The sequence below is a fragment of the Chiloscyllium punctatum genome, chromosome 30 (assembly GCF_047496795.1).
Source record: "Chiloscyllium punctatum isolate Juve2018m chromosome 30, sChiPun1.3, whole genome shotgun sequence".
NCBI lineage: Eukaryota > Metazoa > Chordata > Chondrichthyes > Orectolobiformes > Hemiscylliidae > Chiloscyllium > Chiloscyllium punctatum.
The window spans coordinates 43910203-43938020 of record NC_092768.1 but is presented as its reverse complement, the minus strand read 5'-3'; the positions used below and the strand labels follow the sequence as shown (position 1 = coordinate 43938020).

General features: G+C 48.7%; 1 protein-coding gene, 2 long non-coding RNA genes and 5 other non-coding genes across 8 annotated transcripts; 6 read left to right on the top strand and 2 right to left on the bottom strand.

Moving 5' to 3' along the window:
• The first annotated feature begins 609 nt into the window (after positions 1–609).
• Positions 610–773, top strand: LOC140455737 (U1 spliceosomal RNA). Its single transcript, XR_011953000.1, has one exon. It is a non-coding gene; the product is annotated as a U1 spliceosomal RNA (small nuclear RNA).
• Positions 774–2973: 2200 nt separating this feature from the next.
• LOC140455874 (U1 spliceosomal RNA) lies at positions 2974–3137 on the top strand. The gene has a single exon (XR_011953092.1). It is a non-coding gene; the product is annotated as a U1 spliceosomal RNA (small nuclear RNA).
• Positions 3138–5337: 2200 nt separating this feature from the next.
• LOC140455695 (U1 spliceosomal RNA) lies at positions 5338–5501 on the top strand. The gene has a single exon (XR_011952959.1). It is a non-coding gene; the product is annotated as a U1 spliceosomal RNA (small nuclear RNA).
• Positions 5502–7701: 2200 nt separating this feature from the next.
• On the top strand, positions 7702–7865 carry LOC140455873 (U1 spliceosomal RNA). Its single transcript, XR_011953091.1, has one exon. It is a non-coding gene; the product is annotated as a U1 spliceosomal RNA (small nuclear RNA).
• Positions 7866–10065: 2200 nt separating this feature from the next.
• LOC140455717 (U1 spliceosomal RNA) lies at positions 10066–10229 on the top strand. Its single transcript, XR_011952981.1, has one exon. It is a non-coding gene; the product is annotated as a U1 spliceosomal RNA (small nuclear RNA).
• A 597-nt stretch (positions 10230–10826) lies between these two features.
• LOC140455035 (uncharacterized) lies at positions 10827–12084 on the bottom strand. The gene is made up of 2 exons (XR_011952760.1): positions 11370–12084; positions 10827–11107 (listed from the first exon to the last, which is right to left on the bottom strand). It is a non-coding gene; the product is annotated as an uncharacterized lncRNA (long non-coding RNA).
• Positions 12085–15652: 3568 nt separating this feature from the next.
• Positions 15653–16489, bottom strand: LOC140455051 (zinc-binding protein A33-like; the record flags this gene model as incomplete). Its single annotated transcript, XM_072549719.1, has 1 exon — positions 15653–16489. A coding segment is annotated over one exon (543 nt), but the record flags the coding sequence as incomplete, so codon positions are not given.
• LOC140455461 (uncharacterized) lies at positions 15750–25523 on the top strand. The gene is made up of 3 exons (XR_011952857.1): positions 15750–15908; positions 22801–22886; positions 24319–25523. It is a non-coding gene; the product is annotated as an uncharacterized lncRNA (long non-coding RNA).
• The last annotated feature ends 2295 nt before the right edge of the window (positions 25524–27818 follow it).

Genomic DNA, 27818 nt, shown 5'->3' with positions numbered 1-27818 from the left:
TTTAATCACAGGCCAGTTTATTTTACACAGAGGGTGGTGAGTGCTCGGAATGTGCAGCCAGACGAGGCGGTGGTCTCAGTTTCGTGTCTCATCCAACATAATGTTGAGAAATATGTTTCCCTGGCACCCTTAATCTTGCATGTGATTTCAAACTGAAATCACTAATCTGATTGAAGAGAGATTTGCAAAGCTGCAGCTAAACATTGTAGAAAGTCGAGGTAAATTGGTTTTAAAAACTGCTTCCAGTTTCACAATCAAAGATTGGAAGTTGCTTTTATTCGCGTTGACATCAAATTCGGACGAGTGTTTGAAAAGAAAGTTGGAACTTTCCCTCCTCTTTTTCCGCGAATCAGGAGGCAGCCTGAAGGAAACAGGGGCGGGGCGCGTCCTTTGAAGGGATACATGCAGATAAGCAGTGCAGGCGCAGCCGTGGGTGGTATTTGAGTAAAACGGGAGTCCTGGAGACATTCGGTGATCCATTTGAAGAATGAAGCTGATCGACAGGCAGGGCAGGTTGAGTAAGTGAATGTCCGATGTTGCAAAAGTGAGTGAGTGTGAGAGTGAGAGGGAGCGGCTGTTGTGGGGTGTGAGCGAGTGTGAGCGCTGAGTATACTTACCTGGCAGGGGAGCTGACATGATCAGTGAGGTGGCGCTCCCAGGATGAGGCTATCCCATTGCACTTTGGGTGTGCTGACGCCTGCGATGTCCCCAAATGCGGGATACTCGACTGCAAAATTTGTGGTAGTGGGCGACTGCGTTCGCGCTCTCCCTTGATTTACAAACTAACGACAGAACGTGAATTGCAATTTTTCTGTAGGCAGTGGTGTTATACTGCAACTTGCCTTCTCACGGCTCTGTTTACGCCCAAGTTTGCCCGGGCAGTCTTTGGTACACCTTTCTTCCCACTCCAAGCAAGAGCCGTCCTAACTTTAAAACCGTTAAGTCTACCAAACTTCTGCTGCATATGTGACCATTTCCGTCTATTTCCTCACGATATCTCTCGACATGCTGCTTAAACACCTTCCCTCTTAACTGCTCTCAGTCACCATCTGCTCCATGTCTTACCACCGTTTGCTTCTTCTCCAACCTACCAAGCAAGGGCACCAACACCCTGAGCTACAAAGTGCAAAATCCAGCCCACCTCACGCCTGGGGGGAGCAATGCCTCATCTTCCGCCTTCGGACCCTCCAACCACACAGCATCAATGTTGACTTCAACCGTTTCCTCATCTTCCAAACCCCATCTCATTTCAGACCCGACCCTCCACTTGACTTGTCCCACCTGTCCATTTTCTTTCCACCAATCCACTCCCCATCAATGCTCCTCAACCCCCACCCACTTGCATGTACCTCTCACCTTCACAGCAAGCTTTCCCCAGCTCCACAACCACCTCCAGTCCAATTACCGCTTTCGCTCTGCTCCAAGTCTCCAGTCTGCTCCAATTCAGCTCTCAGCCATTCTGTCCTGATACAGGCCTCTAATCCGCCCCCCAACCCCCCCATCCAGCTGTCACCCATTCTGTAGTGATCCAGGCCTGAAATCCGCTCCAATCCAGCTCTCAGCCATCCTGTACTGATCCAGCCCTCTAATCTGCTCCAATCCAGCTCTCAGTCATCCTGTGCTAATCCGGGCCTCGAATCAGCTCCAATCCAGCTCTCAGCCATTCGAGACTGTTGCATCTCTCCATCGGCACCTCCTCAGCTCTCAGCTGCTCCGCACTGATCCAGGCCTCTGGCTCACTGTGTTCTGCCTCACATCTGCTCCACACTGATCCAGGTCTCCAGCCTACCCTGTTGTGCCTCCCAGCCTCTCCACACCACACTAGGCCTCCAGCCCACTGTGTGCTGGGTCACAGCAGCCCCGCACTGATCCAGGTCTCCAGCCCACTTTGTTCTGCCTCATAGTTGCTCTGCACTGATCCAGGCCTCTGGCTCACTCTGTCCTTCCTCATAACTGCTCCACACTAATCCAGGCCTCCAGCCTACTCTGTTCTGCCTCTCAGCGTCACCACACCACACTAGGCCTCCAGCCCACTGTGTGCTGGCTCACAGCTGCCCTGCACTGATCCAGGTCTCCAGCCCACTTTGTTCTGCTGCACAGCTGCTTCGCAGTAATCCAGGTATCCTAATTTAATCTTGTCCCATTTGTCAGCACTTGGCCCTTATCCCTCTGAACCCTTCCTATTCAGATGCCTTTCGCATGTTGTAATTGTACCAACCTCCATCATTGCGTCCACGCAGCACCCCTCTGTGTGAAATAGTTGCCCCCTAGATCCCTTTGAAATCTTTCCCTTCTCACCCGAAACCTATGCCCTCTAAATTTGGAATCCTTTGCCCCAGGGAAAGCAGCAGGTAAATCAGACATTTTAATCACAGGCCAGTTTATTTTACACAGAGGGTGGTGAGTGCTCGGAATGTGCAGCCAGACGAGGCGGTGGTCTCAGTTTCGTGTCTCATCCAACATAATGTTGAGAAATATGTTTCCCTGGCACCCTTAATCTTGCATGTGATTTCAAACTGAAGTCACTAATCTGATTGAAGAGAGATTTGCAAAGCTGCAGCTAAACATTGTAGAAAGTCGAGGTAAATTGGTTTTAAAAACTGCTTCCAGTTTCACAATCAAAGATTGGAAGTTGCTTTTATTCGCGTTGACATCAAATTCGGACGAGTGTTTGAAAAGAAAGTTGGAACTTTCCCTCCTCTTTTTCCGCGAATCAGGAGGCAGCCTGAAGGAAACAGGGGCGGGGCGCGTCCTTTGAAGGGATACATGCAGATAAGCAGTGCAGGCGCAGCCGTGGGTGGTATTTGAGTAAAACGGGAGTCCTGGAGACATTCGGTGATCCATTTGAAGAATGAAGCTGATCGACAGGCAGGGCAGGTTGAGTAAGTGAATGTCCGATGTTGCAAAAGTGAGTGAGTGTGAGAGTGAGAGGGAGCGGCTGTTGTGGGGTGTGAGCGAGTGTGAGCGCTGAGTATACTTACCTGGCAGGGGAGCTGACATGATCAGTGAGGTGGCGCTCCCAGGATGAGGCTATCCCATTGCACTTTGGGTGTGCTGACGCCTGCGATGTCCCCAAATGCGGGATACTCGACTGCAAAATTTGTGGTAGTGGGGGACTGCGTTCGCGCTCTCCCCTGATTTACAAACTAACGACAGAACGTGAATTGCAATTTTTCTGTAGGCAGTGGTGTTATACTGCAACTTGCCTTCTCACGGCTCTGTTTACGCCCAAGTTTGCCCGGGCAGTCTTTGGTACACCTTTCTTCCCACTCCAAGCAAGAGCCGTCCTAACTTTAAAACCGTTAAGTCTACCAAACTTCTGCTGCATATGTGACCATTTCCGTCTATTTCCTCACGATATCTCTCGACATGCTGCTTAAACACCTTCCCTCTTAACTGCTCTCAGTCACCATCTGCTCCATGTCTTACCACCGTTTGCTTCTTCTCCAACCTACCAAGCAAGGGCACCAACACCCTGAGCTACAAAGTGCAAAATTCAGCCCACCTCACGCCTGGGGGGAGCAATGCCTCATCTTCCGCCTTCGGACCCTCCAACCACACAGCATCAATGTTGACTTCAACCGTTTCCTCATCTTCCAAACTCCATCTCATTTCAGACCCGACCCTCCACTTGACTTGTCCCACCTGTCCATTTTCTTTCCACCAATCCACTCCCCATCAATGCTCCTCAACCCCCACCCACTTGCATGTACCTCTCACCTTCACAGCAAGCTTTCCCCAGCTCCACAACCACCTCCAGTCCAATTACCGCTTTCGCTCTGCTCCAAGTCTCCAGTCTGCTCCAATTCAGCTCTCAGCCATTCTGTCCTGATACAGGCCTCTAATCCGCCCCCCAACCCCCCCATCCAGCTGTCACCCATTCTGTAGTGATCCAGGCCTGAAATCCGCTCCAATCCAGCTCTCAGCCATCCTGTACTGATCCAGCCCTCTAATCTGCTCCAATCCAGCTCTCAGTCATCCTGTGCTAATCCGGGCCTCGAATCAGCTCCAATCCAGCTCTCAGCCATTCGAGACTGTTGCATCTCTCCATCGGCACCTCCTCAGCTCTCAGCTGCTCCGCACTGATCCAGGCCTCTGGCTCACTGTGTTCTGCCTCACATCTGCTCCACACTGATCCAGGCCTCCAGCCTACCCTGTTGTGCCTCCCAGCCTCTCCACACCACACTAGGCCTCCAGCCCACTGTGTGCTGGGTCACAGCAGCCCCGCACTGATCCAGGTCTCCAGCCCACTTTGTTCTGCCTCATAGTTGCTCTGCACTGATCCAGGCCTCTGGCTCACTCTGTCCTTCCTCATAACTGCTCCACACTAATCCAGGCCTCCAGCCTACTCTGTTCTGCCTCTCAGCGTCACCACACCACACTAGGCCTCCAGCCCACTGTGTGCTGGCTCACAGCTGCCCTGCACTGATCCAGGTCTCCAGCCCACTTTGTTCTGCTGCACAGCTGCTTCGCAGTAATCCAGGTATCCTAATTTAATCTTGTCCCATTTGTCAGCACTTGGCCCTTATCCCTCTGAACCCTTCCTATTCAGATGCCTTTCGCATGTTGTAATTGTACCAACCTCCATCATTGCGTCCACGCAGCACCCCTCTGTGTGAAATAGTTGCCCCCTAGATCCCTTTGAAATCTTTCCCTTCTCACCCGAAACCTATGCCCTCTAAATTTGGAATCCTTTGCCCCAGGGAAAGCAGCAGGTAAATCAGACATTTTAATCACAGGCCAGTTTATTTTACACAGAGGGTGGTGAGTGCTCGGAATGTGCAGCCAGACGAGGCGGTGGTCTCAGTTTCGTGTCTCATCCAACATAATGTTGAGAAATATGTTTCCCTGGCACCCTTAATCTTGCATGTGATTTCAAACTGAAGTCACTAATCTGATTGAAGAGAGATTTGCAAAGCTGCAGCTAAACATTGTAGAAAGTCGAGGTAAATTGGTTTTAAAAACTGCTTCCAGTTTCACAATCAAAGATTGGAAGTTGCTTTTATTCGCGTTGACATCAAATTCGGACGAGTGTTTGAAAAGAAAGTTGGAACTTTCCCTCCTCTTTTTCCGCGAATCAGGAGGCAGCCTGAAGGAAACAGGGGCGGGGCGCGTCCTTTGAAGGGATACATGCAGATAAGCAGTGCAGGCGCAGCCGTGGGTGGTATTTGAGTAAAACGGGAGTCCTGGAGACATTCGGTGATCCATTTGAAGAATGAAGCTGATCGACAGGCAGGGCAGGTTGAGTAAGTGAATGTCCGATGTTGCAAAAGTGAGTGAGTGTGAGAGTGAGAGGGAGCGGCTGTTGTGGGGTGTGAGCGAGTGTGAGCGCTGAGTATACTTACCTGGCAGGGGAGATGACATGATCAGTGAGGTGGCGCTCCCAGGATGAGGCTATCCCATTGCACTTTGGGTGTGCTGACGCCTGCGATGTCCCCAAATGCGGGATACTCGACTGCAAAATTTGTGGTAGTGGGGGACTGCGTTCGCGCTCTCCCCTGATTTACAAACTAACGACAGAACGTGAATTGCAATTTTTCTGTAGGCAGTGGTGTTATACTGCAACTTGCCTTCTCACGGCTCTGTTTACGCCCAAGTTTGCCCGGGCAGTCTTTGGTATACCTTTCTTCCCACTCCAAGCAAGAGCCGTCCTAACTTTAAAACCGTAAAGTCTACCAAACTTCTGCTGCATATGTGACCATTTCCGTCTATTTCCTCACGATATCTCTCGACATGCTGCTTAAACACCTTCCCTCTTAACTGCTCTCAGTCACCATCTGCTCCATGTCTTACCACCGTTTGCTTCTTCTCCAACCTATCAAGCAAGGGCACCAACACCCTGAGCTACAAAGTGCAAAATCCAGCCCACCTCAGGCCTGGGGGGAGCAATGCCTCATCTTCCGCCTTCGGACCCTCCAACCACACAGCATCAATGTTGACTTCAACCGTTTCCTCATCTTCCAAACCCCATCTCATTTCAGACCCGACCCTCCACTTGACTTGTCCCACCTGTCCATTTTCTTTCCACCAATCCACTCCCCATCAATGCTCCTCAACCCCCACCCACTTGCATGTACCTCTCACCTTCACAGCAAGCTTTCCCCAGCTCCACAACCACCTCCAGTCCAATTACCGCTTTCGCTCTGCTCCAAGTCTCCAGTCTGCTCCAATTCAGCTCTCAGCCATTCTGTCCTGATACAGGCCTCTAATCCGCCCCCCAACCCCCCCATCCAGCTGTCACCCATTCTGTAGTGATCCAGGCCTGAAATCCGCTCCAATCCAGCTCTCAGCCATCCTGTACTGATCCAGCCCTCTAATCTGCTCCAATCCAGCTCTCAGTCATCCTGTGCTAATCCGGGCCTCGAATCAGCTCCAATCCAGCTCTCAGCCATTCGAGACTGTTGCATCTCTCCATCGGCACCTCCTCAGCTCTCAGCTGCTCCGCACTGATCCAGGCCTCTGGCTCACTGTGTTCTGCCTCACATCTGCTCCATACTGATCCAGGCCTCCAGCCCACTCTGATCTGCCTCTCAGCCTCTCCACACCACACTAGGCCTCCAGCCCACTGTGTGCTGGGTCACAGCAGCCCCGCACTGATCCAGGTCTCCAGCCCACTTTGTTCTGCCTCATAGTTGCTCTGCACTGATCCAGGCCTCTGGCTCACTCTGTCCTTCCTCATAACTGCTCCACACTAATCCAGGCCTCCAGCCTACTCTGTTCTGCCTCTCAGCGTCACCACACCACACTAGGCCTCCAGCCCACTGTGTGCTGGCTCACAGCTGCCCTGCACTGATCCAGGTCTCCAGCCCACTTTGTTCTGCTGCACAGCTGCTTCGCAGTAATCCAGGTATCCTAATTTAATCTTGTCCCATTTGTCAGCACTTGGCCCTTATCCCTCTGAACCCTTCCTATTCAGATGCCTTTCGCATGTTGTAATTGTACCAACCTCCATCATTGCGTCCACGCAGCACCCCTCTGTGTGAAATAGTTGCCCCCTAGATCCCTTTGAAATCTTTCCCTTCTCACCCGAAACCTATGCCCTCTAAATTTGGAATCCTTTGCCCCAGGGAAAGCAGCAGGTAAATCAGACATTTTAATCACAGGCCAGTTTATTTTACACAGAGGGTGGTGAGTGCTCGGAATGTGCAGCCAGACGAGGCGGTGGTCTCAGTTTCGTGTCTCATCCAACATAATGTTGAGAAATATGTTTCCCTGGCACCCTTAATCTTGCATGTGATTTCAAACTGAAGTCACTAATCTGATTGAAGAGAGATTTGCAAAGCTGCAGCTAAACATTGTAGAAAGTCGAGGTAAATTGGTTTTAAAAACTGCTTCCAGTTTCACAATCAAAGATTGGAAGTTGCTTTTATTCGCGTTGACATCAAATTCGGACGAGTGTTTGAAAAGAAAGTTGGAACTTTCCCTCCTCTTTTTCCGCGAATCAGGAGGCAGCCTGAAGGAAACAGGGGCGGGGCGCGTCCTTTGAAGGGATACATGCAGATAAGCAGTGCAGGCGCAGCCGTGGGTGGTATTTGAGTAAAACGGGAGTCCTGGAGACATTCGGTGATCCATTTGAAGAATGAAGCTGATCGACAGGCAGGGCAGGTTGAGTAAGTGAATGTCCGATGTTGCAAAAGTGAGTGAGTGTGAGAGTGAGAGGGAGCGGCTGTTGTGGGGTGTGAGCGAGTGTGAGCGCTGAGTATACTTACCTGGCAGGGGAGCTGACATGATCAGTGAGGTGGCGCTCCCAGGATGAGGCTATCCCATTGCACTTTGGGTGTGCTGACGCCTGCGATGTCCCCAAATGCGGGATACTCGACTGCAAAATTTGTGGTAGTGGGGGACTGCGTTCGCGCTCTCCCCTGATTTACAAACTAACGACAGAACGTGAATTGCAATTTTTCTGTAGGCAGTGGTGTTATACTGCAACTTGCCTTCTCACGGCTCTGTTTACGCCCAAGTTTGCCCGGGCAGTCTTTGGTATACCTTTCTTCCCACTCCAAGCAAGAGCCGTCCTAACTTTAAAACCGTAAAGTCTACCAAACTTCTGCTGCATATGTGACCATTTCCGTCTATTTCCTCACGATATCTCTCGACATGCTGCTTAAACACCTTCCCTCTTAACTGCTCTCAGTCACCATCTGCTCCATGTCTTACCACCGTTTGCTTCTTCTCCAACCTATCAAGCAAGGGCACCAACACCCTGAGCTACAAAGTGCAAAATCCAGCCCACCTCAGGCCTGGGGGGAGCAATGCCTCATCTTCCGCCTTCGGACCCTCCAACCACACAGCATCAATGTTGACTTCAACCGTTTCCTCATCTTCCAAACCCCATCTCATTTCAGACCCGACCCTCCACTTGACTTGTCCCACCTGTCCATTTTCTTTCCACCAATCCACTCCCCATCAATGCTCCTCAACCCCCACCCACTTGCATGTACCTCTCACCTTCACAGCAAGCTTTCCCCAGCTCCACAACCACCTCCAGTCCAATTACCGCTTTCGCTCTGCTCCAAGTCTCCAGTCTGCTCCAATTCAGCTCTCAGCCATTCTGTCCTGATACAGGCCTCTAATCCGCCCCCCAACCCCCCCATCCAGCTGTCACCCATTCTGTAGTGATCCAGGCCTGAAATCCGCTCCAATCCAGCTCTCAGCCATCCTGTACTGATCCAGCCCTCTAATCTGCTCCAATCCAGCTCTCAGTCATCCTGTGCTAATCCGGGCCTCGAATCAGCTCCAATCCAGCTCTCAGCCATTCGAGACTGTTGCATCTCTCCATCGGCACCTCCTCAGCTCTCAGCTGCTCCGCACTGATCCAGGCCTCTGGCTCACTGTGTTCTGCCTCACATCTGCTCCATACTGATCCAGGCCTCCAGCCCACTCTGATCTGCCTCTCAGCCTCTCCACACCACACTAGGCCTCCAGCCCACTGTGTGCTGGGTCACAGCAGCCCCGCACTGATCCAGGTCTCCAGCCCACTTTGTTCTGCCTCATAGTTGCTCTGCACTGATCCAGGCCTCTGGCTCACTCTGTCCTTCCTCATAACTGCTCCACACTAATCCAGGCCTCCAGCCTACTCTGTTCTGCCTCTCAGCGTCACCACACCACACTAGGCCTCCAGCCCACTGTGTGCTGGCTCACAGCTGCCCTGCACTGATCCAGGTCTCCAGCCCACTTTGTTCTGCTGCACAGCTGCTTCGCAGTAATCCAGGTATCCTAATTTAATCTTGTCCCATTTGTCAGCACTTGGCCCTTATCCCTCTGAACCCTTCCTATTCAGATGCCTTTCGCATGTTGTAATTGTACCAACCTCCATCATTGCGTCCACGCAGCACCCCTCTGTGTGAAATAGTTGCCCCCTAGATCCCTTTGAAATCTTTCCCTTCTCACCCGAAACCTATGCCCTCTAAATTTGGAATCCTTTGCCCCAGGGAAAGCAGCAGGTAAATCAGACATTTTAATCACAGGCCAGTTTATTTTACACAGAGGGTGGTGAGTGCTCGGAATGTGCAGCCAGACGAGGCGGTGGTCTCAGTTTCGTGTCTCATCCAACATAATGTTGAGAAATATGTTTCCCTGGCACCCTTAATCTTGCATGTGATTTCAAACTGAAGTCACTAATCTGATTGAAGAGAGATTTGCAAAGCTGCAGCTAAACATTGTAGAAAGTCGAGGTAAATTGGTTTTAAAAACTGCTTCCAGTTTCACAATCAAAGATTGGAAGTTGCTTTTATTCGCGTTGACATCAAATTCGGACGAGTGTTTGAAAAGAAAGTTGGAACTTTCCCTCCTCTTTTTCCGCGAATCAGGAGGCAGCCTGAAGGAAACAGGGGCGGGGCGCGTCCTTTGAAGGGATACATGCAGATAAGCAGTGCAGGCGCAGCCGTGGGTGGTATTTGAGTAAAACGGGAGTCCTGGAGACATTCGGTGATCCATTTGAAGAATGAAGCTGATCGACAGGCAGGGCAGGTTGAGTAAGTGAATGTCCGATGTTGCAAAAGTGAGTGAGTGTGAGAGTGAGAGGGAGCGGCTGTTGTGGGGTGTGAGCGAGTGTGAGCGCTGAGTATACTTACCTGGCAGGGGAGATGACATGATCAGTGAGGTGGCGCTCCCAGGATGAGGCTATCCCATTGCACTTTGGGTGTGCTGACGCCTGCGATGTCCCCAAATGCGGGATACTCGACTGCAAAATTTGTGGTAGGGGGGGACTGCGTTCGCGCTCTCCCCTGATTTACAAACTAACGACAGAACGTGAATTGCCATTTTTCTGTAGGCAGTGGTGTTATACTGCAACTTGCCTTCTCACGACTCTGTTCACGCCCAAGTTTGCCCGGGCAGTCTTTGGTATACCTTTCTTCCCACTCCAAGCAAGAGCCGTCCTAACTTTAAAACCGTTAAGCCTACCAAACTTCTGCTGCATATGTGACCATTTCCCTCTATTTTCTCACGATATCTCTCAACACCTTCCCTCTTAACTGCTCTCAGTCACCATCTGCTCCATGTCTTACCACCACTTGCTGCTTGTCAACCTTCATGCTTTTTAAATAAAGGCCCCCAACTCCACCTCTTGTTTAATGTTGAAATGCCCGGAGTACCAATATACCTGTCCCTAAACTCCCCACCCACCATCCCCTTCTGCTTTGTGAATACTGGTGCAAAGTATTCGCCACCAGCTCCACACAGATTTTTTTCTACTGTGTCACGTGTACTCAAGTACAGGAGTACGGTGGATAGTATATAATGTCGCCACACACAGGGTCACCTTCCAAATAAACTGTAGTACTAACTATTAAAAGTTTAAACGAAAAACACCACCCAACACCAGGTTATAGTCCAACAGGGTTTATTTGGAAACACAAGCTTTCGGAGCAGAGATAGAGGACACAGAATTTGTACCAAAAACACCGGCGTCTCCAAATCATCACCGAACATAGTTCGAGGCTGGGGATCAGGCCTTGATCGCGGATGGAGATAAGTCCTTGATCGCGGATGGAGATAAGTCCTTGATCGCGGATGGAGATCAGCCGTTGATTGGAGAGTTGAGTCTTTCACACCCAGAGCTAGATACCAGGCAGGGATCAGCAAACAATCTGGCGCCTTCGGTGACCTGTGGGGAAAGGAAACAAAGTGGTTAAGGTTTCAACTTGTATCTGGACAGCATTATCACGGCCGCACTGCTCGAGTAACTAACGTAACTAACTCAGTCATAACAGAAAAGTCAACCTTCCCCCAGCACCGCCTCCATCAGACACACTTGGGAAAGGGACAGCACCTGGTTAAGGAAAAGGAAAGTAAAAGGAAACATCCATTAATCTCGAATTGAAGTCAAAGTTGTAGTGACTCTGAAATAACCAAATAAGATAGCTTACCTCGAACTCTGTCCCCACCAACCACGAGTAGCCAGACCTGTGGAAAACATTCGGCCCCTCGCTGAGCTCCAACATGTCCTGCTGGAACGAAGAACTGCAGCCGCTGGAAACCTGAAACAGAAAAGACTGGAGAAGGGAAAAAGTGTAGTTCAGTTGGAGACTCCCAACTCGAAACCGGTTACTTTCTGAGCTAACCTTTCAAAAAAAAAGAGGAAGTAAGATGGAAGAGAATGGCAGAAGATAGGGTAGAAGTAGAGGGAAAGAATGAAGGTAATCCATACAGGCTGGATCCCAGCTGAGACTAGCAGAGGAGGGATTTCGGTTGGAAAGCCACAGCAAATCCTCCTGAGCTGAGTCTCCAGCTGCAGATGCAGATATTGACGTGTTGAGCAGCTGGATTTCGTCCAAGTGAAGTGAAGAGAGCGCTGAGCTTGGGTAAAGCCTTTGCTTGATGCAGCCGCCCGAGTGGTTGGTGTCCTCGAAGAGTCCCAGCAGGCAAAGTCTGGCTGGCTTCTTGCAGGACCATGAGGGCCGAGCTCTGGAAGCGCAGGTGGGTCTTGAAGCCCTGGGCGATGTCCCGTCGCAGGCGCTGGAAGGGCAGCTTGCGGATCAGCAGCTCGGTGGGGTTCTGGTAGCGGCGGATCTCTGGCAGTCCCACGGTCCTTTCCCCTCCCAGTGAACTTCAGCGCCGTCTGCTTCGTCCTCGCCACACACTCTCTCCCATCCCCACCCAGTCTCTCTCAACCCCTCCCACTCTCTCCCAACACCCCCCCCCAACTCTCTCCCAACCCCCCCCCACTCTCTCCCATCCCCCCCCCCACTCTCTCCCATCCCCTCCCACTCTCTGTCGTTTTCCCGCCCAGTCGCTCTCGTTTTCCCGCTGAGTCTCTCCCATCCCCTCCCAGTCGCTCCCGTTTTCCCGCTGAGTCTCTTCCATCCCCTCCCAGTCGCTCCGGTTTTCCCGCCGAGTCTCTCCTCTTCCCGCTCAGTGTCTCACTCACACCGCCCCTCCTTTTATATTAGGCTGAGCCGCTGGCGGCTGGCGCCCGGCGTTTTGTGATTGGTCCAGTAAAGCCCGCGTCTGATTGGCGCATAAAGCACCCCCGCTGATCTCATTGATTTGTGATTGGACGGTTTGACAATCCGGGAACAATCACCCCCATATTTGGGAAACTCTGTGTTGCTGGACAGAATTGCATCAGGCTGCCTTATTAGGTTATGATGCTCGTGTTCAGCACAGGGTGCTGTTGTTTTGAGCGCAAAACTTTGTTTCTATTTTGTATACTTTGTTCATACAAATCTTTGTGAGATTCACAGCTGATGGTGCCATTCACATTCAGAGAACAGGTTCAGTCGTGGATATCACTGGATTAAATGCCCATCCTCTTGGCTTCAGGTTGGGTCACTCAGCACATCGTCCTGGACCTTGGAATGTGCCAGTCTGCAACACTCAGTCAGGGACTGGGAGATTTGTCAGAACCAAAGCAGTTATTTTGTCACATACTAAAAGCCTGGAAACCATTTTGAATCTTATGTTAGTGTCTGTCTGTCATACACTGTTCCCTGGCTCAGTGAGGTGGTTGAACTTGCAGCTGCACAAATACCTAACAGTGAAGTCTTTCCCAGCTCTTCCTTTACAAGAACCTCTTGTGTACAGACACTTGCTTATCAGCAACTAACCAACACTGTCCAGACACTATGTGACTGAGGCTAGTGACTGGGCAAAGTGCCTGAACTCGCCTTATCCTGCAATTAACAGTTGATGCTGCTAGATTAGCAGGACGCATGATGTGGTGGGGGAGGTCTTGGGCTGGGATGAACAAAGTTAAATATCACACAACATCAGGTTCTGCTGCAAGAGGTTTACTTAGATCACTAGCTTTCAGAGTGCTGCTCCATCATCAGGTTGCTGTGGAGAGTAGGACCAAGACACATAATTTATCGTGAAAGATTACAGTGTCATGCAACTGAAATGATATATTGAACAAACCTGGATTGTTGTTAAGTCTTTCATCATTTAGAATATTTTGATTCATTAATATGTAAATCCCAGAACTTCTTTTAAGTCACCTTTTCAAGATAACTTAAGGTTTCATAACAAATGGTGACAACTCAACTCAGACAATGCATTCAAGGTGTGAGGTTAGAGTCTGTCTGTATCCCAACCTTTCCTGAAGAAAGGCTTATGCCCGAAATGTCGATTCTCCTGCTCCTCGGATGCTGCCTGACTTGCTGTGCTTTTTCAGCACCACACTCTCGACTCTGATCTCCAGCATCTGCAGTCCTCACTTTCTCCCACATTTCCTAATTTTGAGTCAGACTGGTTCTATTTCCAAAGTGGAATTTACAAAATGTTACATATATTGACTGCCTACAGATTATGCATTTTGTGAGCAAAATAGAATGTGAGAGGGTGTGAATATGGGAGGTGTATGTTTGTGTGTATGTATGAGAGAGAGCTTGTGTATAAGAGAGGATCTGCATGACTGTGTGAGTATGTAAGAGTGTTTGTGTAAATGTGAGAGAGTGTGTATCGTGTAGTGGGGTCACCTGTGGTCCAGGTTGAAGCCATTCCCATGGGTACCGAACTTAGTTATCAGCCTCTGCGAGGCCACTCTGAGTTGTTGTATATCCCAAAGTCCTCCTTGGAGGATGTTCACCCGATGATCTGAGGCCAAATTTCCCTGACTGCTGAAGTGTTCCCCAATTGGGAGCGAACACCCCTGCCTGGTGATTGCTGTGTGGTGTCATCTGTTGTTGTAGTGTCTGCTTGGTCTCACCAATGAACCATACCTCGGGGCATCCTTGCCTGCAGTGTATGAGGTAGACAGCGCTGGTCGAGACAAAGATTGGGATACAGCCAGACCTGCTGCGTACACGATGCATGATGTCCCCACGTATAATGGTGGTATCTGACATGTCTTGCAGGGTTGCCATGAAAGGGCTGTACAGTATTGTGGTCGATGTTATCCTGCATGCTGGGCAGTTTGCTGTGAATAATGGTCTGTTTAAGGTTTGGCAGTTGTCTAAAGGTGAGAAGTGGAGGCGTAGGGAAGGTCTTGGCGATAACGTGTTGCTTTTACCAGCCTGAAAAAGAAGTCCTTAACTCCACTCCTTGTTTCTTGCCCAATAGTCAATTCTGTAGCCAGGTCAAAATGCGTCAATGTGCACATCCTAACCAAACCCAACCCCTACCTACCCTATAACCCTGCATTTCCCGAGGGTGGAACCGAACCTGGATTCCTGGCGCTGTGAGGCTGCAGTGCTAACCACTGAGCCACTGTACCACCCATGTTTCCATATCATTGATTCAGGTTAAGGAGCTGCCACAGACAGGAAATGATGTCAAGCTCGGAGTTTTTAACAAATGGGCATCTTTAAATTTGGGAGGAACTGGGCGTACAGAAACCATTCCTGTTTTTCGGATAACTCCAGAGGAAACCCTGACAATTATTGCTTGGGAAAGAGCATGGAACTTTGGAGGATTTGTTTCCATGTCGTGTTGCAGGTAGGGAATTCCCCACAGAATGGAGCGTTTGAAGCAGTCTCCATCCATCATTTTGACAGAAAGTTTGATCCATTCGTGGCATAAAAGGGAAAAAGAGCGTGGCTTTTTGGGGAGGCGATGGGATATTGGGACTAACCACAGCTCAGGAGATGTTCTGAGGCGGAGGTTCCAATCCCCTTGTGACAGATGCTGGAATTTGAATCCTCAAAAAAAAATCAGGAATTAGATGTCCTTAAAGGTTAGATTTTGAAGTATCACTGGTAAAAGGGATTATGGTGGTAGTGCGAGTAAATGGGAACTGTTCAATCAGCCATGGCTACGTTAAATGGCGGGATAAATGGTCTGCTATCCCTGTGTTCCTGGGGATGGGAGGTGGTAATCAAAACAGGAGCAGGTTTGTGAGGTGTACTGATAATAACATAGGAGAATGTGAGGACTGCAGATGCTGAAGAGTCAGAGTTGAAGAGTGTGGTGCTGGAAAAGTACAGCCGGTCAGGCAGCATCCGAGGGGCAGGAGAGTGGACGTTTCAGGCATAAGCCCTTCATGAGGAAGGGCTTTTCACTTGTTTTGGGGCTGGAACTTCAACTGGCCCTAATGTGCAGTGCAGGGGCTACTCCAGCAGAGGGAGGCAGTGGTCCATCTGCTGCGGTCTGTGGAGCTGACTGTGTCTGGAGCTGACCGTTTTCCAGCGTTAAGGAAGATATTCACCCCAGCTGCCTGCACAGTTACAATGCTCCCCTCACAAGATAGCAACAGGAGTAGAATGGCATTAAGAAAGATGAATCCATGAGATGGGCACAAGGTTTAAACTGCTTGTCAGTGTGAGGGGACGGGGGGGAGGGGGGTGGGTGGTTAATATGGATAACTAGCAAGTGCTGACAAATAATGGAGAGGCTGAGGCAGACACCAGGAGGCAGTGGATCGACTGGCAAATTCTGGAGACTCCCAACTGGCTGAGGCCTTGACCTGCTGGATTTCCCGGGAGGTTTGTGCATCACGTTTCCCGAACCAACGTTCGAGCTCTGGCGAGGTGTGCCCCGTTCCCCCTTCCCCCTTCCCCCAAACCCGTTACAGTTTCACGTGGCACAGTTTGAGGGGCTCGGAGTTCCTGGCGTTTAACCAGGGGTTGAAGAAGGGGAATAGTTTGCCGTTGAAGGTGTCGGTGAAAGTGTAGAGGTGGGTCATGCTGTCGGCATCGTAAAAGGAGATTTGCCCTCCCTCGTAATCCAGGTAGACCCCTACCTTCTTGGGCTTGGCGCCCAGTTTGAGGAGGGTGGAGGGAGCAGTCAGGGTCCTGTAGATGTGCTCTCGCCTCTGACATATGGTCCAATAGCCAACCGAGGGCATCAGTGTGATCTGGCCCTTCCTTTGGGCATTCTCCCGGGCCAAGCCCAAGTCCCAGTCGGTCTTGTTGGCCCAGTAGTGCCGGCCGGAGCTGAAGCCCTGGCTGCTCAGCACGCAGGTGCAGGGCTCGAACCTCTCCCTGTTGTTCGGTAGGTTTCTCCTCTCATCGCCAGCGTGGACCGTGGTCAGGTCCTCGGACAGCAGGAGCCTGGCCTGCGCTGTGCTGGGATCCAGGGTGAGCGGCGCCGGCACTTTGTGAGAATAACAAGAAGGTTAGAAACGCACGACACGGGAACAATCAAAACCAGACACCATCAAGAGAAGAGCTGTCAACTGTTGTGGTGACAGGGTGGCTCAGTGATCAGCACTGCTGCCTCACAGCCCCAGGGACCCGGGTTCAATTCCCACCTCGGGCAACTGTCTGTGTGGCGTTTGCACATTCTCCCCGAGTCTGTGTGGGTTTCTACCGGGTGCTCTGGTTTCTTCCCACAGGCTAAACATGCGCGGGTTCAGTGAACTGGCCATGCTAAATTGTCCCATAGTGTTCAGGAATGTGTAGGCTAGGTACATTAGTCAGGGTAAGTATAGGGGAATGGACAATGGGTTTGGGTGGGATACTCTTCAGAGGGTCAGTGTGGACTTGTTGGGCCAAAGGGCCTGTTTCCACACTGTAGGGATTATTTAAAATCCAGGGAAATCAACTGGTTGGCAAGTTTAGATTTCATGGAATACACAGGGGAACTAGCCAGAACTGGCTTAAAGGTAGAAGACAGAGGGTGGTGGTGGAGGGTTGTTTTTCAGACTGGAGGCCTGTGACCAGTGGAGTGTCACAAGGATCAGTGCTGGGTCCTCTACTTTTCGTCATATTTATAAATGATTTGGATGCAAGCATAAGAGGTACAGTTTGTAAGTTTGCAGATGACACCAAAATTGGAGGTGTAGTGGACAGCGAAGAGGGTTACCTCAGATTACAACAGGATCTTGACCAGATGGGCCAATGGGCTGAGAAGTGGCAGATGGAGTTTAATTCAGATAAATGCGAGATGCTGCATTTTTGGGAAACAAATCTTAGCAGGACTTATACACTTAATGGTAAGGTCCTAGGGAGTGTTGCTGAACAAAGAGACCTTGGAGTGCAGGTTCATAGCTCCTTGAAAGTGGAGTCGCAGGTAGATAGGATAGTGAAGAAGGCGTTTGGTATGCTTTCCTTTATTGGTCAGAGTATTGAGGACAGGAGTTGGGAGGTCATGTTGTGGCTGTACAGGACATTGGTTAGGCCACTATTGGAATATTGCGTGCAATTCTGGTCTCCTTCCTATCGGAAAGATGATGTGAAACTTGAAAGGGTTCAGAAAAGATTTACAAGGATGTTGCCAGGGTTGGAGGATCTGAGCTATAGGGAGAGACTGACAGGCTGGGACTGGAGCATCGGAGGCTGAGGGGTGATGTTATAGAGGTTTACAAATTTATGAGGGGCATGGATAGGGTAGAGAGGCAAAGTCTTTTCACGGGGGTGGGGGAGTCCAGAACGAGAGGTTTTGGGTGAGAGGGGAAAGATATAAAAGAGAACTAAGGGGCAACATTGTGGGCGTCACGGTGGCACAGTGGTTAGCACAGCGCCTGAGACCCGGGTTCAATTCCCGCCTCAGGCGACTCTCTGTGTGGAGTTTGCACGTTCTCCCTGTGTCTGCATGGGTTTCCTCCGGGTGCTCCGGTTTCCTCCCACAATCCAAAAATGTGCAGGTTAGGTGAATTGGCCATAGTGTTAGGTGAATGGGTAAATGTAGGCGAATGGGTCTGGGTGGGTTACGGGTCGGTGTGGACTTATTGGGCCGAAGGGCCTGTATCCACACTGTAATTAATCTAAATCTAAGCTCATTTTCATGCAGACGTGGTACCTGAATGGAATGAGCTGCCAGAGGAAGTGGCGTCAGGGAGTCCAGAACTAGATGTCATAGGTTTGGGGTGAGAGGGGACAGGTATAAAATACACCTAAGGGCAACGTTTTCACACAGAGGGTGGTACGTGTATGGAATGAGCTGCCAGAGGATGTGGTGGAGGCTGGTACAATTGCAACATTTAAGAGGAATTTGGATGGGTATATGAATAGGAAGGGTTTGGAGGGATATGGGCCGGGTGCTGGCAGGTGGGACTAGATTGGGTTGGGATACCTGGTTCGCATGGACGGGTTGGACCGAAGGGTCAGTTTCCATGCTGTACATCTCTATGACTCTATAATAGAAACATCTTTTGAATAGAATCCCTACAGTGTGGAAACAGGCCCTTTGGCCCAACAAATCCACATCGAACCTCCAAAGAGTATCCGACCCAAATCCATTCCTCTACCCCTGACTAATGCACCTAACCTGCACATCCCTGAACACTATGGGGCAATTTCGCATGGCGTATACACCCTAACCCGCACATCTTTGGGCTGTGGGAGGTAGCCAGAACAAACCCACGCAGAGACGGAGAGAATGTGCAAACCCCAGTCGCCCGAGGCTGGAATCGAACCCAGGTTCCTGGCGCTGCGAGACTGCAGTGCTAACCACTGAGCCACCGTACAGGAGAGGACAAAACATGCAGCTTGCTGCCATAGGGAGTGTTTGGAGTAGAGAGTGTGCGCATTTCAGGGGAAGCTGGATAAGTGAATGAGGAAACATCAATAGAGGGTCACAGCGGGAGGGGGTAGGCTGTAGTGGAGTGTAAAACTTCATGGAGTTGGGCAGGAAGCTCAGACGGGTACTGTGTGAGTTACATGACTCTAAGGTCCGAGGTTTGGTCCCCAAACTGGTTAAGCCTGTTGGCTTCACGCCAGGAATGCAATAATCCACGTGTTTATCTGAACCATGTCTTTGTGCCGATGTTAGATATCTGGAATGTGGCCCAGTGTTCCGAGGTGCTAGGTTACAACCTCTCAGGGGGCGTTAGTTCAAATCCCAATGCTACCTGAGTTTCAGTGTAGTGGTAGTGTCCCTACCTTTGGAAGCAGTGGTGTAATGGTAGTGTCACTGAGTTAGTAATGCAGCATCTCAAGCTAACATTCTGTTCAAACCCCCCAATGGCAGATGTTGACATCTTACTTGAAAAAAAAAATGTGATGAAAAGCTGACCTAATGGCGACCATGTCACAACTGGAAAAAACCTCATGCGGTTTATTAACGTCCTTGACATAAGCATTGCCCCTTTCGGGCTTTGCTTATCACTGGTTCCCAGCCACATTGAAGTTTTTCCTGATGAAAGAGTATTGAATACAATTATTTCTGCGATTGGTATCTTTGCTGAGTCCCTGCATAACATGGGTGATGTGAGGAAAAATAAGCACTATTGCGGGGGAGAAGAAAGATAAAAAAAAGAAAAATATAACCAGGAGATCTGGAATCTCCTCAGTTCAGGGGGACTGACTCTGAGCTTGCTGGCCACCGCCAGTGAACTGTGAGGGCAGTTCCTGTGATGGTGACTCTCTTGGCTGTGAAAGAAAAACACAGCGTGGACTGACATAAACTTTGAGACAGAGGGGGAGATTTGTTACAAGTGTCTGAGATTATGTCAGGTTCAGACATTACGGACACGGAAAGGAAATCTCCTCATCAGCTCATGGCTCAAGCACTGGAGGGACACAGGAACACGTTTTATTCATTCATGGGGGACGTGGGTATCTCTGGGTACGCCAGCATTCATTACCCATCACTGTGGCTGTGGAGTCACATCTCAGCCAGGTAAGGATGGTAGTTTCTTTCCTTAGGAAACATTCATGAACGAATGTTGCTTTTACCAATCATCAAAATTGGCTTCATGGTCATCATTTGGTTCATAAGCTCAAATATTTTTTCATTGAATTCAAATTCCACCATCTGCCATTCCCCAGAACGTTATCTGGGTGTCTGGTTAACAGTCCAGGGATAATAGCACTAGGTCACTGTCTCCCCCATTTGGTGTTTATATGTTAGTCCATAAGGTGGTTTATATTCCACTACAGCCCATTCCTAATTCTTCCCAGTGTGGCTCTCCATTCCTTCCCCACTTCCGAATAGAAACACTAAAATTCAGTTCTACAGGGTGTGCAGGAACAGAGGAACCTGGCAGTGCATGTGTACAGCTCTTTGTTGTTGGCAGGACATGTAACGATACCATTGGGAGCAGCAGTCGGGCCATTCAGCCCCTCTAGGCTGCTCCACCATTCAGTCAGGTCAGGTCAGGTCAGGTCAGGCTGATCTGACGACTCTACATTCCTGCCTACTCCCATGCCCAACCCACCTTGTTCGTCAACAATCTATCTGTCTCTGCCTTAAAAAGATTCAAGAGCTGCTTCCTCTGCCTTTCAAGGGAAAGGTCTCCAAAGACACACAGTTTCTTCATCCCTCCCTTAAATAGGACACACTGAGAGAGAACCAGCGGCTACAAAGCTTGGGAGATGTCGGTGTTTTCCTGGACCTTGGTCAAGCTCTGATTAGGCCTCAGGTCCAGGTTACCCCACTTTAGAAAAGATGTCCTTTAGAGGGGGCAAGCCAAGGTTTCCGAGAATAGATCCAGCCAAAAGGCTGGGGTGGAAAAGCTAAATCTGTTCTCTATGCAGCACAAGTACTCGTGGGCATTTTTAAAAATTATTTGGTCAGAGTATTGAGTACAGGAGTTGGTAGGTCATGTCGCAGCTGTTCAGGACATTGGTTCAGCCACTGTTGGAATTTTGCATGCAATTCTGGTCTCCTTCCTATTGGAAAGATGTTGTGAAACTTGAAAGAGTTCAGAAAAGATTTACAAGGATGTTGCCAGGGTTGGAGATTTTGAGCTATAGGGAGAGGCTGAACAGGCTGTTTTCCCTGGAGTGTCAGAGGTTGAGGGATGACCTTATAGGGATTTACAAAATTATGAGGGGCATGGATAGGGTAAAAAGAAAAAGTATTTTCCTTGGGGTCGGGGAGTCCAGAGCTCGAGGGCATAGGTTTAGGGTGAGAGGGAAAGATATAAAAGTGACCTAAGGGGCAATCTTTTCATGCAGAGGGTGGTACTTATATGGAATGAGCTGCCGGAGGAAGTGGTGGAGGCTGGTACAATTACAACATTTAAAAGGCATTTGGATGGATATATGAATAGGAAGGGTTTGGAGGGATATGGGCTGGGTGCTGGAAGGTGGGACTAGATTGGGTTGGGATATCTGGTTGGCAGGAACAGGTTGGACCAAAGCGTCTGTTCCATACTGTACATCTCTATGACTCTATCACATACATCAGCTTCCAGGGGAAAGCAAGTTTCAAGTTTGATATCACTGTGGGAGAGTTCTGAATGAGAGTCATGTTGGATTTCAAATGAACATTTGAAGCAACAGATGCTCAAAGACCCGTTGAATATCTCCAACATGTTCTGGTTTTTGCAGTATCTGCAGTGACTCACTTTTATTCTGGTACAGGTCTCCCCCCACTATCTGAAAGTGGAGCGTTCCTGTGAAATCTTTCATAAGCTGAAATGGCGTAAAGCGAAGAAGCATTAATTTATATGGGAAAAATTTCATCTTTCTTCGTAAAAGCGAAATCCCTCCAGATTTCTTTCAGTTAGCAAAAACAGGGGCTAATGTTGAAGCAAATGTGCACAAAGCAAACTTTAAAAAAAATGGGGAATGCCTGTATTTGCTGTCCTTAATCAGCATAATACTGCTTGACACCCATTCATTCAATTTGTCATTTGTCAAACATCAGTCACATCCCGAACTACAACTCTACTTGCTAAAACAAAGCTCAAATATCCAGAAAAGTTGTTTGTGTCAGGAATGCGACACAATGAAGGTACAGGACACTTGTAAAAGGTGGCTCCAGATCATCAACAACAGAGTGTTATTTAAATGGAGAAGGGCTGCAGAGTGCTGCAACACGAAGGGATTTGTGCAGGAAACACAAAATGTGAGGACACGGGTACAGCAGATAATCAGGAATGTTGTGGAAGGTTGGCCCTTATTTGAAGGGGTTGGAGGATAACAGTAGGGAAGTCCTAATGCAACTGTGCAAGGTGCCGGTGAGACCACATGTGGAATACTGCGGACAGTTTTGGTCCACCTATTTAAGGAACGACATTATTTCATGGGTACTGTTCAGACAAGGTTCACCAGGATGATCGCTGGTATGGAGGGACTGTCTTATGAGGAAAGGCTCAACAGGTTGGGACTCTACTCACTGGAGTTTAGGAGAATGGGAGGCGATCTCTTTGAAACAGATAGGATTCTTAAGGGGCTTGGCAGGGTAAAGGATGTTTCCTCTCATGAGGCAGTCTCAAACCAGACAGCATAGTCTCAAAATAAAGGGGGGGCCAATTTAAGACTGAGAAGAGGTGGGATTTCTTGTCTCAGTGGGTTGAGAGTCTTTAAACAACTTGTCACAGAAAGCTGTGGGAGCAAGATCCTTGTGTATATTGAAGGCGGAGATAGATAGATTCTTGATCAGTAAGCAAATCAAGAGTTAGAGGGAAAGATATACAGAATGTTGGATCAGCCATGATCCTATTAATGGAGAACCAGGCTCGAGCAGCTGAATGGCCAACTCCGATTTCATAGGATCTTGTGGCCCTAACAATTATTTATATACACACAGAACACCTTCCAGGGAATGGAACATCCCAATGTTCACTTTGGCATCACAAAACACAGTGTGACACTGAGCCACACAGGAGATATTAGGTCACAAGAACAAAAGCTTTGACAACAGGTATGTTTTAATATCTTAGGGCAGAAGGAAAAGAGTGAAGGAATGACACAGAGGGGTTTAGGAAGGAAATTTGAGTGTTTGAGGCCTAGGCGACTGGGAATTTTGTTAAACGGATAGTTTGGCAAGGTTGGGACTGTTCTCCTTGGAGAGAAGCAGGCTAAATGGAGAACACATTGAAGACATGAGGGGCAACTCTTTTAAACAGCGACTGTTTCATGTGTGGAATGAACTCCAACAGAAAGTGGTGGATGTGGGTACAGTTACAACGTTTAAAAGAGATTTGGATAAGTACACGAATAGGAAAGGTTTGGATGGCAGTGGGCCAAGCGCAGGCAGGTGGGACTAGTTTAGTTTGAGATTATAGTAGGCATGGGCCATTTGGGCCGAAGGGTCAGCTTTCGTGCTCTATGTCTCTCCGTAAGTATTCAAAGTCATGAGAGGTATGGACAGAGGGAGAAATTGTTCCCAATTCAGAAAAGGATTGAGAACAAGAGGGCAGAGATTTCAAGTGATTTGCAAAATTGGTGTGAGAAAATACAGAGTGGTACATGTCTATAATGCATTGCATTGTTGAAGATTGATTCACAAGGACATTTGATGATTAGTTTGAAACAATGAGCAATGGTATGGGAGGAGAGAAAAACAAGAAATTGGCAGTAAGTGAGTTGTCATTTGGAGAGCCAGTACAGACTCGAGAGGCCAAATGGCCTCCATCTGTGTGGTAACACTTCAGTGATTCTGCAAACTGATGGCACCATCTCCAGTGGTGGAGCTGGAGAATCAGAGCTCAAGAGGCCAGAATTAGAAGAGTACAGATCCCTCAGAGAGTCGAGAGGTCGGGGTAGATTGCAGAGTCAGGGAAGGGGCAAGGATAAGGATCTTCCATCACAACCAGTGAGAAATGGAGCAAATGGTTCCAATTCTCCAGAATTTTCATCCATCTCCCCACCTGAAGGACAGAATAAATATCACTCACGGTTAGACTCAGTGGTTAGCACTGCTGCTTCACAGAGCCAGGGACCCGGGTTCGATACCAGCGTCAGGCGACTGTCTATGTGGAGTTTGCACTTTCTCCCCTGTGTCTGTGTGAATTTCCTCCCACCATCCAAAGATGTGCAGGTTAGGTGAATTGGCCATGCTAGATTGCCCATAGTGTTAATGGATGTGTAGGTTAGGGGCATTAGTTAGGGGTAAATATAGATTAATAGGGTAGGGGAATGGGTCTGGGTGGGTTACTCTGGGTCAGTGAGGACTTGTTGGGCCAAAGGGCCTACAGGTTTTCACACTGTAGGATTTCTATGGTTGATAACGGTGGACCAGCCATGGGACGAAATGGGTAAGAAATGGACTAATGCCAGGTTAAGATCTTGTTAAATTCCAGGCTGTTTTTCTTCATATTTACAGTGTATTGGGAGCCCTGTACACACCTTGAGAAACTGGCAGTCAGCTTGCTGAGTGATTCTGGCTCGGAGCTGGGAAAGATCATGCTCTGTGACTGACCAGACCGTCTCAATCACAGTCAGATTCTCCTCCATCGTTTGCAGGTACTGCTCCTTCTCTCGCTCAAGCTCTTCATTTAAATGCTGCTCCTTCTCCATGAGGAATTGGTGCATCTTCGAGAATTCCGAGGAGAGGTGATGCAAGAGCTCCCCAGAGGTTTCCTGTGGAAGAGATACAGGATCATTCTTCCCTCAGCCCTAGCTCCTGGTCAAAGCCACACAGCATGGCTGAACATACAGTACATTCAGTGACAGTCCAAAGGAAACAATGAGTCAGGGAATGAAATATGGAAAAGATTGGAAATGTGATTGTGAATGAAATATCCATCTGAATTTTGCAATGGAAAACTGAATGCATTATTCCAAATTTAAGTGTACTGTAAATGGGAATTTTATTCCTTTAATGATAAGAACAAAGAACAAAGAAAATTTACAGCCCAGGAACAGGCCCTTCAGCCCTCCAAGCCTGAGCCAATCCAAATGTACTGTCTAAACCTGTCGGTCAATTCCTCAGCATCTGGATCCCTCTACTCCCCACCTCCTCATGTATCTGTCTAGACGCATCTTAAATGAATCTACCGTGCCTGCCTCTACCACCTCTGCTGGCAACGCATTCCAAGTGCCCACCACCCACTGTGTGAAGTACTTGTCACATGTATCCCCCTTAAACATTCCACCTCTCACCTTGAAAGCGTGACCTCTCGTTATTGAATCCTTCACCCTGGGAAAAAGCTTGTGTCTATCCACCCTGTCTATACCCTTCATGATTTTATAAACCTCAATCAGGTCCCCCCTCAATCTCCTTTTTTCTATTGAAAAGAAACCTAACCTACTCAACCTTTCTTCATAGCTCGCACCTTCCATACCAGGCAACATCCTCGTAAACCTTTTCTGCACCCTCTCCAAAGCGTCCACATCCTTTTGGTAATGTGGCGACCAGAACTGTACACAGTATTCTAAATGTAGCCGAACCAATGCCTTGTACAATGTTAACATGACTTGCCAGCTCTAATACCCCATCCAATGAAGACAAGCATACTGTGTGCCTTCTTGACCACTGTATCCACCTGTGCAGCAACCTTCAGGGTACAATAGGCCTGCACTCCCAGATCTCTCTCTGCCCATAAACATTTCTCGAGGCTCTTCCGTTCATTGTGTAATTCGCTCTAGAATTAGACTGGCCTAAGTGCATCACCTCACATTTGTCTGGATTGAAATCCATCTGCCACTTTTCCACCCAACTCTCCAGTCTATCTATATCCTCCTGTATTCTCTGATAGTCCCTTATGCTTTCTGCTACTCCACTAATCTTTGCATCATCTGCAAACTTGCTGATCATACCAACAGTGCCCTCTTCCAGATCATTTATGTATATTACAAACAACAGTGACCCCAACACTGACCCCTGTGGAACATCACTGATCACCTTTCTCCATTTCGAGAAACTCCCTCCAACTACTACTCTCTGTCTCCTGTTGCTCAACCAGTTCTTTATACACCTAGTTAAAACACCCTGCACACCATGTGACTTCACCTTCTCCATTAGTCTACCATGGGGAACCTTATCAAACGCCTTACTAAAGTCCATGTATATGACATCAACAGCCCTTCCTTCATCTCTCAACTTAGTCACTTCCTGGTAAGGCATGATCTCCCCCGTACAAAACCATGTTGCCTATCACTGATACGCCCATTCTTTTCTAAGTATAAATAGATCCTATTCCTCAGTACCTTCTCCAGCAACTTTCCCACCACTGTCAGGCTCACTGGTCTGTAGTTACCCTGAATATCCCTACTACCCTTCTTGTACAGGGGGACAACATGAGCAACCTTCCAGTCCTCCAGCACCTCATCTGTATTTAAGGATGCCACAAAGATTTCTGTCAGCTATTTCCTCCCTCGCCTCCCTCCGCAACCTGGGATGGATCCCATCTGGTCCTGGGGATTTGTCCACCTTAATAACCTCTAGCCTACCCAACACATCTTCCCAACATGATCCAGACTAATCAAACTTCTGTCTCTAATCTCAACATTCATCATGTTCACTGAGGAGAGGAACACCAATGCAGAGTAATCATTCAGAATCTCACCCATGCTCTCAGGTCCGGCACACAGTCTTCCTTCGTTATCTTTTAGTGGACCAATCTTTTCTCTAGTTACCCGCTTGCTTCTTATATAAAAATAAAATGCTTTGGGATTCTCCTTAATTCTGCTTGCGAAAGCTATTTCATGACCCCTTTTAGCCCGCTTGATTCCTCGTTTAAGACTTGTCCTACTCTTCCGATATTCTTCAGGGCCCAGTCTGTTTCTTAGCTGCCAAGACTTTATGTATGCTTCCCTTTTCCTCTTGGCTAGTCGTACAATTTCTCCTGTCATCCACAGTTCATGAACCTTACCCTTCCAATCCTTTGCCTTCAAAAGGACATGCCTATCCTGCACTATCTTTGAAAACCTCCCACTTCTGAAATGTGAACTTCTCTTCAAATAGCTGTGTCCAATCCACATTAGGCTCCTGCCTAATTTTGATATAATTGGCCTTGGCCCAGTTTAGTACTCTTCCCTTAGGACCACTCTCTTCTTTATCTATGAGTATTCTAAGACTTACAGAGTTGTGATCACTGTTCCCAAAGAAATCCCCCACCGCAACTTCTACCACCTGTCCTGGCTCGTTCCCCAATACTAGGTCCAATATGGCCCCTCCCCTCATCGGACTATTAACATACTGCTCTAGAAAACTCTTCTGGACACTTCTTACAAATTCTACCCCATCCAGACCTCTGACGTTAAGTGTATCCCAGTCAATGTTGGGAAAATGAAAATCTCCCATCACCACTACCCTATTGCCTCTACATCTTTCCATAATAATTTCCATAGGTTAGGTGAATTGGCCATGCTAAATTGCCCGTAGTGTTAGGTGAAGGGGTAAATGTAGGGGAATGGGTCTGAGCGGGTTGTTGTTCGGAGGGACGGTGTGGACTTGTTGGGCTGAACGGCCTGTTTCCACACTAAGTAATCTAATCTAATCTGTTTACCTATTTGTTCTTCTACCTCACGCTCACTGTTGGGAGGCCTGTAATACAGCCCCAACATTAACAACACTAAAAGTGGTCACTGGTTAGGCTACTTTTGGAACACTATTCAATCTGGTATCGCTGCGATAGGAAGGATGTTACTAGACATGAAAGGATGAATGCAGAAAAGATTTACAAGGACGTTGCTGGGGTTGGAAGGTTTGAGCTGCAGGGAGGTGCTGAATAGGCTGGGGCTGTTTTCCCTGGAACATTGAAGGCTGAGGGGTGACCTTACAGAGGTTTAAAAAATCATGAGGGCCATAGATAGTGTAAAAGGCAAGGTGTCTTTCTCCCAGAGTCCAGAACTAGAAGGCATGGTTTTAAAGTGAGAGGG